Source organism: Dryobates pubescens, chromosome 5 (genome assembly GCF_014839835.1).
Source record: "Dryobates pubescens isolate bDryPub1 chromosome 5, bDryPub1.pri, whole genome shotgun sequence".
NCBI classification, from domain to species: domain Eukaryota; kingdom Metazoa; phylum Chordata; class Aves; order Piciformes; family Picidae; genus Dryobates; species Dryobates pubescens.
The window spans coordinates 8,039,268-8,051,952 of NC_071616.1; the positions used below are offsets into that span (position 1 = coordinate 8,039,268).

The 12,685-nt window shown below is 38.2% G+C and overlaps 1 protein-coding gene across 1 annotated transcript in view; it reads right to left on the reverse strand.

Annotated features, from left to right (window-relative positions):
- The window catches only part of TTBK2 (tau tubulin kinase 2), a 109,062-nt gene that overhangs the window by 9,369 nt on the left and 87,008 nt on the right, over positions 1-12,685 (reverse strand). Inside the window, 2 exon segments of the mRNA XM_054161527.1 lie at positions 9,381-9,972; positions 11,323-11,534. Coding sequence (XP_054017502.1) covers positions 9,381-9,972; positions 11,323-11,534 — 804 coding nt within the window.

Below are 12,685 nucleotides of genomic sequence, written 5' to 3' on the forward strand. Positions count from 1 at the left end.
CTGTATCCTCAATTATCCCATAAATAGGCCTCTTGCTCTTTTGTTTGTGAAAGCTTGCGAAACAGAAGTTGTAATTAAAGAGTCCAAGAAGTGCTGATCCTGAGACATGCAGAGCACACCAATTTAAATTATCTTTTAGTCTAATTCAGGGAGACAGAAATCTCAAGGATATGCAATACACATCTTGTTGCAAAACAAAGAATACATGGTTTGATGTGTAATTTATTTTTTTTTTAAAAGCACCACATTATAAACATAAATAATCCTCACACTTTCTTTTCTTCTGACACTAATTAAAATGTTATCCCATGATTTTCATGGCTAATTAGGGCAATTTTGTAAAACACTGATCTTGAGAAACAAAGATTACAATGTGATGTGAGCAATTAATCTAAAAATAAAAACATGGGGAACAGAATATAAAATGCTGCCTCTCAGCTCACTGTGATAAGCAGATTATAACACTAGCTCAGCTCAGGGGAGACCTTATTGCTCTCTACAACTACCTGAAGGGAGGTCGTAGACAGGCAGGGGTTGGTCTCTTCTCCCAGGCAACCAGCACCAGAACAAGAGGACACAGTCTCAAGCTGCACCAGGGGAGGTTTAGGCTGGATGTTAGGAAGAAGTTCTTCATAGAGAGAGTGATTGTCCATTGGAATGGGCTGCCTGAGGAGGTGGTGGAGTTGCCATCATTGGAGGTGTTTAGGAGGAGACTTGATGGGGTGCTTCGTTGCATGGTTTAATCGATTAGGTGGGTTAGATAACAGGTTGGATGCTATGATCTTGAAGGTCTCTTCCAACCTCGTCTATTCTATTCTATTCTACTCTATTCTATTCTATTCTAATGTGTGAAGGCTGCAACACCACAGTGTGGTGGGTTAACACCCATTCTGAAACCAAAGCAGGGTGGAGGCTTGCGGGTACTTTGCACTCCCTGCACTCCTGGCTCATAAACCCAAAACATCCAAAATAAAATGACAGTTATAAGAGATATGCATTCTTTCGCTAAACACCCCTTGAACATGTCAAGAAGTCTTACCTTATTCTTCCATAGGTCCCTGAATTCCAGTGAGATGCTTAAAAATTAAGGTAAATTTTCCAACTCAGATCAGTTTATTATTTCTCATTTTGGATATGAACATGAATGTGAATATGATGGCTGAAATGTCCATCTCTTGTCTGAGAAAATGTCACAGCATTTTGTAACTAATAACACAAGCACATAACTACAAAATATTTTTAAAATGTTCCAATAAGGTAAAAATTTGAGAAGATTAAGACTGAAAACATCTGTAATAGTGCCAACTAATTCTGATTGTTAATCTGAGAGACATATTATCCTTCCCTAATGCAACAGACTACCCTAAAATCATAGCATTAGCCCACTTGTATGTGTCTCCTTGAACACACAGAAAAAAGGAACTATGCCAGAATGACACACACACAACTCAAATCCACCTTTGTTTAAGGGCCAAATCTCACCATACAGCAGCAGAAGTGTTCTAGATAGCTGCCACGGCTAGAGGAGGTATTTGTGACCTTATTAAAGAACTGGAGTTGAAAACCCACAGAGATCAAAAACCGAAGTCACTAATTTTGCATGTTTCTCAAGAAAGAGTTGTACATTTAGTACAACATCTACCTAATCAATCTCTTCATACAGATCCCTGGACAACAGTTGCTACACTCACATCATCTTTTCCACTGACCTCACACAACATTCTATGCAGTCATCAAGTAATCAGAGTTCAGAGAACTCATCTGGCTGAAAAACTCACAGAAAGAAAGGAAGAGGTTGGGTTTCAAAGAGATTTGCTGTACATTTTGATCATGCTATAGAGGAAAATTATGCTAATAGTATTCTAGCTCCACCCTTTAGATTCAAGTGCAGTCAAAGAATTTATTCTGGGTTTTGTCACCTCTAACACTGTCAGACTCTTGCTTTACACTACAAGCTGTATAACTAAGGAAAGCTGAAGCAAATTCTTCAATTCTACTCCATAATATCTGTATGGCAAAGAGGAGTTATCTTCATCAAACAAATAAAGGTAGATCAACATCCCTCTCTGCACTAGTGAGCAGACAGGAATTTTGTGATCTCCCCAGTCTGATGTTCAACTAGAGGAAAGTTATAGTTCCTGAACCTTCAGTCATCTACCATCAGGGAAGAAAATCAGGAATTTCAGGAACAAAAGTGTAATTATTTGTTAATGTGTGAAACTAAATTCAACAAAGATTCTTGGCCTCTGCAATTCAATAGTTAAGGATCTTGAATCAAATTGCAAACAGCATGAAACCATTGAAAATATATTCAACAGAAAATATTTATGCATAACACAATAGAATGAAAATTTAAATTCTTTTTAATATGTAACAGCAGAAAAGCTTCAGGTTATCAACATGCATATTCACCTTTCAGGCTGCTGGAACTTCTAGCTTGCTAAGTACCTAACATCGCTGCACTGTAGAAAAGAAAAGGGCTTGCAAAAGTAGTTCAGTTCTTCAGTGAGCCATAAAGTACAAGAGGCCTTCATTGGTATAATGAACTAAAGAATCACGTGCTTGTAGTTTCCATAGCAATTGAAAAACTGGAAGTCAAATTCTCAGAGTTAGGACTTTGAAAATCACAACTTCAAAAGGAACACAGCAGTCATCAATTTATCAGGCAGAAAGAAAGAAGAGGCTGAGAATGCTACATAGAGAATCCTCTCTCCACTCAGTAGCAGCATCTGGCACAATACCCATTCTTTCCTGTATGGGTAGGAAGTACATCACTTTGCAGCCCCTATTAATATTGCAGCTGTATTCACTTGTGGGGTACTAAAGAAGCCAGAGAAGACTCTCTGTGCCAACCTACTTTCTCTGAGCGGGTTGCTAATTATACCTGCAAAACATTTTGACTGGAAAATTTAAATCACCAATTAGGTCATTTTGCAGCCTGGGATACAAACTCCTCCTGACCAATACTGAAGCTTAACTTCTAGTAACTTAATTTCTTCTAAGTACTCTTCCTTAATCAGTATGTCAATCACCATGTAGTGTTTTGGTATCCCATCAAGTTCACAATAATGAGTATCTGGGTGCTACTGTTTGATTCCATACCTTGAGGGCAGACCTTTGAGGGTTTTTTAATATATTCAGATAAAAAGCAGCCAGGAGTTGCAAGCAAACAACAATGGGTTTTGAGTTAACAGACAAAATGCTCACCTAAGTACTACTTACTTCGCCTTGTTATCACTTACCACTGATCCTATGGAAGTTTGAAAGAAGCTAAGGCTGATGGACTACTTTTAGTATCAATATTCCTGTGCATGCTTCACTGAAAAAAGAAATGTCTTTCACACTGAAATATTTATACTGAAAAATGCACTGGGAATAGAAGGCAACACAAAACATAATCCAAATCAAATATTAATGGTAAAATGATGATGATGTGTTATGGTCTTATGCATTAATGCTGTCATACTGCTTTACCAGTCGATGTAAGATCATGCTGCTCAGCAAGTCTCAGTATTGTTGTGACTAATACACAAAATCATGGTTAACTTCAATTATGGTTCTATACCTTCATCTTTTTCATATTGAAATGAAACTGGGAATAAAAAATGATGAAAAGTTCCCTTTCTCTAGTGACATTTTCCATTAGCTACGACCCCTGGTAATTGCCATGTTTGCTTCCACTGCATGCAGTGGAACAATTCATTATTTGTTCATTCCCAAAGTACCAATTTGACTATCTCAAGATCCTCTTTTCTCACACTGAAGTAATTTGATGTGGTTCCAATTTTAATGTGTGTTCCCAATTCACAATCCATCAGGCAGTGATTACTGGAGCACTTTTTTAAAAAGAGGTATTTCAATCTTAAAGAAGCCATCAGTTGTTCTCTAGATTTCATAATCCTAACTTCTTCAAGACAAAATCCCTCTGACAAAGTGAATCTATTTCCCAGAGCATCCAGAGATGCTTGGTACTCCAGATCATCATTTCAATAGCAGCTCTTTAAATATTCTTCTCTCTAATTTTACCTCTAAGTGGGATAATACATCCTCTTCAGCATATTCCTGACTGTTTCTGAGCAAGATCCATTTTTATTCCTTAGACATATTTAGGATGTTGTGTATAGCAGTATGACTAGCACATGCCTACTACTGTACTGTGAAGAGCAACTGAACATGTTAAACTTTGGAGATGACTGCTACAACAGCAGTCACGCTTAGGAAGACAAGGCTTATTCACCTGCTGAAGTGGTGCTTTTGAGATGCGAATGACAGGGGGGAACCTGTTGCCACAGGGAATGACTGGAAGCTGCCTACGACCAGCAGAGCGGTGGGAGGAAGAGGAGTGGCTCTCAGCTGATTGACTCCTTTGTAAACCAGCCTCTTTCAGAGGGTCCGAGTGGATGGATAGATAGGCTATAGGGCTCATGGTGCGGAGGATGGGACTTGAAATTCTTGGAGTGGAGAAATGCAGCAAATGAGATGAGTTGAGCTGTGAGAACAACATGGCAGGGAAAAAAAACAATACTTTTTAAAAATTGAAATACTGATTTTTATTTTTTTGTAAGACCATATTCACAACTCCTCACAGGCTAAAAGGTGGTCATTTAAGAAGTACCTTAAGTCTAATCTTCACATTAGCCATCAATGTTTAAAACTCCAGTATCAAAATCAAAAGTGAGCAGGTGCCTACCTTCAGTCAGTCAGCAACAACCTAGGGCAAATCTAATGAAGTAACACAGTCTGTTCCAAGGACACAGTGTGTGTTAACTGGTCCTTGCAAACACTTAGCACACCTGTGCTAGCATATACACCCATTGCAGGCTTTGGAAGTGCGAGTGCACAGCTATGGCTACAGCAGCCTAGACTAAGAACTGCAGCTGACAGGATTAGTCAGCGAGACCAATGCTAAACAATTATGATGAAATTTTCCAAATATGGGATTGAACTAGAACGATCCATTGGCCTGAAAAACTCCACAAAGTGCTTCATTTTCAACTACATCACGCAAGCATTTCGAAAAGAACAACAAAAAAACCCCAACAAAAATAAGAACAGGACTGTAGAATCAAGGCATTCCAAACTAACAATGTCACAAAAGCACATTCTTTTCAAGTTGTTTATTGATGATGCTAACAAACCTACAACTCTGACACACAACTCTGCAATAAACTGACTCTTTGCAAGAATTTTTCCAGGGCTGAATAAATCTGTGATGGTGACACATCTGAATACCTGTAAAGGAGACTGCTATACACAGTTTACAATTCTTTGTTCCAAGAATATTTAGACAAAAGCATGAAGAGTAGAGAGGAACTTTCTGAAAGCTTTGTGATGGCCATTTTCTGTTTCCTGTCATGGCACTTGCAATTCTAACCTATATTCCTCGCAAGAAGAGAGCACCTATTAAGCATTTTAGTTTCCAAAGAAAAGGTATTTTCAATTGTGCCAGTCTTAAAGCTCCAGTCCCCACAATGCATAACTGTCAATCAACTGTGGGGGAAATAAGAGTATTTTCAGTGTCCTATAAAAGCAGCAACTGAGGAGAGAAGGTACATGAAAATTAAATTACTTAGAACTTGTAAATAAATGGAAATTTAAGAGCAGATTTTGCTAAAATGTAATAGTACCTTCATATGCAAAATGGTAATTTCAGCAGTATTTCTAACTAATAAAAATAAACAGAGTCACACAATCAAACCTCTTCTATAACCACACATCCATCTAGCCTCCATCCATCCCTCTTGTATTAGGCTGACGACCAACTCTGACCAGAGCAAAATGCTGTTTAAACTGATGATGAAAATGAAATTTGCTGTTATATGTTCAATTACCTCAACTCCATTGTTTTTTTTTTTTGCTGAAATATCTGCTTGACAAATACATGTTGCAAAGTTTTGTGCGTGCCCTGTATGGAGCTCACTGCAACTCAATACAAACACAGTGAGTTAATGAGCAAGTCCGGTTTTTGGCTCTTCACCCCCCACCAAGGAAAAGAAAAACTAGGAGCTGTCTGATGCAAAGTGCTGCTCCAGTAGAAATTCACCATTAGTCTAGATCAGTTGAAATTCTTTTGACAGATGAGCTTAATACCAGCAGATATTACAGCAAATCAAGCACTGTCTGTTCTCCTGCAGCCAAAGTCAACATAAAGCCATTACAAAAGCATAAAGTCAGCATATATATCCTAGCATGTTCTGAGCAGTTCTACAAGATGTGATCATGTGCCCATAGCTGAGCCAGATGAAACTGGTATTGGCTGATAGCACACTGAATCTGCATTGCAACTGGAAAACCATGACTAATAACATAAAAATAAATTCACTTACCTGTAGGTCTTTTTCATAATAGACAGCATAATTTGCTGTAATTTTTTTATGCCTAGAACTTATTCACCCCCAAGCCAAATAACTGACACATTTTTCTCTCATATTTTGGCTTCAGGTTTCCTCCCTGAACTGCTACAACTTTACATTCCTGTTAGAACTCTGATGCTGTGTGAAATAGGTAAGAAGTTATATTATCAATTATGTGCACACATAATTTCAGGATGAACATTTATCTACAAATGGAAGGATGGCAGACCAGCAATTTCTTTTATTCAGGAGAAAATTAAATCACGATGAACCTTCAGGTTTTCATGCAGAAACAGCCTTGCTACTACTTAACTGTTTAAATAGTGAACAATAATACCTTGAAAGAATAAAGAGGAGTAATCAAAATAGAAATGAAAAATAAAAAACCCCCAAAGACTAGGAACACTATTTCATTCATCCATCACTTGATATTTAAGTTATCAGAATAAGCTCAATGAACGTAATTTGTCCTACTTAAGGGACAGCAAAGCAGGTCACTAGAAATCCATACAAGAGGAGTATTGATAAGCAAAATGACCATGACAGATAACATTCCCCAGAGTTTCAAGCTGTTTGAAATGAGTAAACTGTTTCAGAAATTAAATTAAGCTATTATGCTATTAAGGTTTCAACATCTTTTAAGAACACCTAAGTCATTCTACTTATGGTCCAAGATTTACATTCTTGGATCTAAGCCTTCTCTTAGTAACTGGTGAAATACCACTGAATCAGCAGCAAAGTACGACACTTTGCCTGTTATTTATATTGTCAGGAAGGCATTACCTAGATAAAATTACTAAAGGACAAGGATACCTGATCCACTAACAAGAATCACACTCAAAGAACAGTTTCAGATGGGTAAATGCTTTAAAATGAAAGAAAAGCACTCCAGCAAACAACTCCGTAAGGTCACCAAGACTCTGGAACAGATAGAACTACTGTATGAAGAGACATAGATACTGTCCTCCCATGAAGTGACTAGGACCCTCCCCTATAACAAGAGCTAAATCCCAGTACACTCTCTGATGAAGACTGAAATAGCTTTTATGAAGCAGGATACCATCAAGGAAGGACAGAAAGGACAGTTCACCCACAAATATCTTCCTGGACTTCGGCTTTCAAGGGCTAATGAAATAGATGAAGACTACCACAAATTGTCATCACACTTGAAATATACAACTGCACAGACACACTCTGTTCCTAGTTACTAAAATCAGCTGAATAATTTCTATTTTCTTTATTTCCAGTTCAGTTTGCATTTTCTATCCACATGACTCACCTTCAAAACAGCATGTTCCTTCCTGCCATTCAACTTACCCTCACAGCACTACTTGCCCTCCCAGGATAATACAAACCATACTGATTTCCACCACTTTTAAGGTCATGACAAATAGCCCTTAATTGCCTGAAAATCTCACCCCAGCTTATAATTAATTGACCTTGTTTATAACTACTTCTGCTCCCATGCTCAGAAACTTCTTCCTTTCGGGATATTATCCACTATTTGCACTGTAGTACAGGATACTTATATCACTTCTACTTTCATGATTTATTTCTTTTTAAAGCCAGGTTTGTTTAAAGTAGGACAGTGCACTTGAATGCAAAATGGAACAATGTTTTTAATGCCTTTCAGAATAAAAACACCTGATAATTAGTATTTTGTACAGGACTAAGAATTTCTCTTTGTTATCTGTTTTACTAAAACTAACATTAGACTACAAAAACTGAACAAGTGAAAACAACTGAGCACTTCCAGTTATTTTTTTCACCTTTACAAATTTCCAACCCATTAAAAGCCCTTTCACACAACTGGTTTTTAGCTCAAAAAACTTCTGTTAACAGAAATGCATCTTCTATATGCCACCTAATTCACAAGTACCATATTGGAATATAATCTTCTATGAAAGATAGGATCTTGCATTTTCATGAGAATCTAGTTGTATTTGAAATGTTACCATAGGTAATTACAGTGAGTAGTTCATTTTCACCACAAAGGATATTCCACACTCTGTAATAACTGAGTGGCTGCTGACAAGCTTCTCTTTCTAATGAGCTGGCTATAGCTTTCACAAAGAATGGTGTTAAGTGAGGGAGAAGCACAGCCAGGTTTCTTGAGCTTTAAAAGGAGCTTGAAAGGATTGCCCTTTATTATCATACAAGACACAACCTCTACTGGGAAAGTGAGGGAAATAAAGCCAGGAGCTGATGCCTAGTCACTTAGCCAGTAATCTCACTTCCCCCTTAAGTAAAGCCAAGGAACTCTTTGTTTAGAATCGGTGACAGGGAACAAAAAAAAAATAAATGTTCCAAAACAGTGCAAATAAAAACCCTTTAGAGAAGGTGGAGAAACACAAAAAGAAGAGGATGCAATAGCAGCAAAGCAACCTTAGTGACAAGAAAACTCTAAGCACGAAGCTGAAAAATTATCTTGGTATTGAGAGGTAGCTATAATTTATAGAAGTCAACAAGTTGTATAAGAACCATTAGAAATTTCGGAAGAAACAGGAAGAAATGAACAGAATTCCAAAAGGAAACACTACACCAGTGACAGGGACAGCAAATAACTCTTTGTTTGATTTTGACCATTTAGGCTTTTCCTAAAACATGTGAAACATTGCAGCACAGTATTTTTACTTATAGGAAATTTATGTTTATGACTGCAAACACAATAAATATGCATCTGGTATCACTGGTTAGGAGCCACTGCACAAGTAGCTTCTTCGTATATATATATGTGTGTGTGTGTGTGTGTGTATATATCTTTTTATATATACTATTTATTTCTTTTTAACTGAGGCCAGCTCTGTGGATCATACCTGCAGAATTAATAGCCACTTCCATGGGAGAATGTAAACCCTCATACAACAGGAGGGGGAAGATCATTCCTCAAGAACCAGACCCCGCATCTGATGAAACTAGGAATTTCTGCTGCATTGTTGTATTTTAGTCACAGCCTTTTCCCTTGTTATCTCCTCACATAATTGTGAATAAAGAGAGGTTCAATAAAACAGTGACTGTTTCTCTTACCGGAGTGAGTGCTCCTTCTGCTTGAGCTTCCATAGGACTTGTAGGGGTGGCTGCAAGAAGCTGTCCAGCAGCTCCAGACAGAAGTTCCAATTTATCCGTAAGCTGTTCGGAAACAGCAGGATGACACTCCATAGCTAGAACAAACTCTGCCCCTGAGGTTTGGTTCTTGGCATGGACATTGTTTCCTGCCCAACCACCCTGTTTGGGCTGCTCTTCTGGAGTAGACTCTTCTAGAACTTGTAGTACCTCTGGCTCTTCATCTGAGGGACTTCCAGTCATTTTTTGTCCTAGCGCTTCATTTGTCCTGAAGTCTTGCAAGTCCCGTTCCTTATCTATTATCACCCATTCCTTAGAATCAACCTCCTGCCTGCAGGAGTTTAGGTTGACAGCTACAAATCCATTGCTAATAACACCATCGACATGTTCCGGAGAACTCGCTGACACAGGCTTTGAAGCATCTGGAAGATACTCTTCATCATAGTGCCAAACATGGTCCATGCGGGCAGGAATCGGTGTTTTCTGAGAAGGAGGAGGAGGAGCAGCAACAGGAGTCTCTGCCACAGCATTCAAGTCTTTCTGCATCTTCTCCAAGCTTAAGAGAAGAGAATATCTAAATTAGTTATGAATGAATTAAATAATGCAAGCTACATTTGAGGTTTTCCAGTGGAGGAAAACTAGATTTATACACAAATTTATTGTCACGTTTTAGAACAATCTACAATGGCTGAAAGATCCTTAACTTGAAACAAATCGCTCTGCTGTCGAGTAAAAATGGGCACACGGTCTTAGAAATTTGCACATCTTGTAAGTGTAATTACAATGCAACATATTGTATTGTAAATGCAATTACCAGAAGGGTGAGCAGCGTGTGGATACCAGCTCATGATACCACCAGATGTCCACTGTACTTAATTTCTGCTGCAAAGCAGAGACTAAAAGTAGGCCAGAGAAAACGGATGTCTCCAGCAGCAGTTAGTAGGTGCCCTCAAGAATGTTATTGGTTTGATTGATTCCTTATTTATGCTTTGCATAACTTGCTTCATCAAACAGAAAGATTCAAATTACTAACCCAAATATGACATATTTAGAAGGATTTTGCTGTTACCAGGGCTTCATCTTTCTTCTACTGTTCCCACTAAGCCTCTGCCTCTCAGTCCTATTTGTGACCTTCTCACCTTATTCTTTCTACACAGTGACAATTGATTGAATCATTTGTCACAGAATTGTGTAAGACGCTCAAGTCCAATTGTTCACCTACCATTCCCAAGTCCACCACCAAATGATTCTATGAACAAGTTATAGGACAAGAGGATATGTCTCCAAGTTGCACCAGGGGAGATTCAGATTGGGTATTAGGAAAATATCCTTCACCAAAAGGGTCATTAAGCATCCATCGGTCTCTTCTCTACCTTCAAACTCCATTTTAAGATCTGTCCTTTAACAAAACTTCTTAGAGTTGGTGCACCACCCTGGAGATAACTAAACCTGCTGCATGCAGGTAGATATCTGACTTTACTTCATAACTCTACTTCTTGCAAATTGTCCTTCTCATGTCATGTAATCTAATCCCATGTTACCTCTACTGGGCACCTGCTGTCATAGCTTTTATTTGGATGAGTTGTATGGACTGTCAAGAGTACCCCACTGAAGACAATTGTAATAAATATCAGGGCTACACCACTAGGTCTTGAAATAAAAAATTCTCATGTGTGGCTATCTGTCTCTAACTGTATATTAGCACTAATCCTTTTTCAAAGAAGCTGCCAAGTAGTGAAATCTATTCATCTCTAATATTATAACCACAGAAAAAACATTGCTGTAGATTGCATAAGCATAACTCAGCCGTTCCATTCCCGGTTTTCACACAGTAGAGGAAAGATGGTAGTATCTTAATTGCATATCCTCAGAAGACTGAAGCACAGGAATAAAATACTGTCTTTACCAGGTCTCAAGAAATTTGTCTGTGTCTGGCTTTGACTCCAATGTGAGACGTTTCTCCAACTCAAAGCTGTGAATTGAACGCAGCTTTCGCACCAGTGGAGCATCTCTCTCTAGCTGTGTGGTCTCTGAGCGAACACGGATTGGAGAACCAAGACTTGGTGCATTAAGCATTCCATTCACTGGCCCATGGCTGTTTTCTTCCTCTGTGGCAGCCTGTGCAAAAAGTAAAGTGAAAATATAACTCACTAGGAGCAGTAAAACAGAGGAAGGCAGGGTATAATGTGAATAAAATTCAGGGGTTTAGCCTACGATGAGATAATTTGTATTAGGAATGGTCCTTAAGTTCATGCCACAGTTAAGGTGATTTAGATACACTCTTCAGCACACACCTGCAACAAGCGAAATACTAGTAATATACTAGTTCCGAATGGGTCTGAGAACAGGAGTCTCAAAAGCACAGTAATATAATTAATTTACTTTGATATTTCACACCCATCTCTGAAATTTTCTTTAACAGTAGTCTGATATCTGGCCCTTGGTAGCATCTTCAGTGTGCTTTACAGTCAGGTGCTCTTATTAAAGAGACATTTGCTTCTGAGCTGTCTTTATGATTCTCTGGAGCATATCTGACATTGTTATACACTAATCTACTAGATATTTCTGTGACTTAGACCTATGTTTTAGTCTGCTCACATTCTATCTTATACAATAACTGCCCAGGATTTGGAGCTGGGAAATCACAAGCATCCTTAGTTTCAACAGGTATAACTACCATAAATTGACTTTGCTTAAACCACCACAATCTCCTTTCCCCACTCTTTGGTTAAAAAAACCCAAACAAATAAGAACATTTGAAAATAAACACCATGCCTTATTCTTTTCCAGAATACATTTGTTTTCTAATAAAGAAGTAATGAGCCTCAAACAAGAGAGCTCTCCTAGCTAAAGTATCAAGAAACAGGGCTATACTTGCCCAAGTATGAAATACGGTGATAGTGAGGCAAGGGAGGTAGGAAACAGTTCTCAGAAACCATTTTTTTTAATTAAGCGGCATTCTCTTCCAAAGACTAGCTCACAAGCTTCTTTGGATCAGTACAAAGGTATTGTATCTTATGCAGACAAATCCACCAAGTGAATTAAATGGATACTGCCTATGACACTGCCAGTCTGTCAGTTGAAGAAGAACATTAAACCGGCTTTTGTATGTTCAGTATCTAACTTCTACACATGCAAGATGCATTGGTGTCATTCAGTGAGCAAGAATCAAAACCCTGTCTGAAGAATGTGGATATCAATCAACTACAAAGAATCTCAGATTATCAGTAATCCTCTATTCATCATAAAAGACCTGATAAGGTAAACCA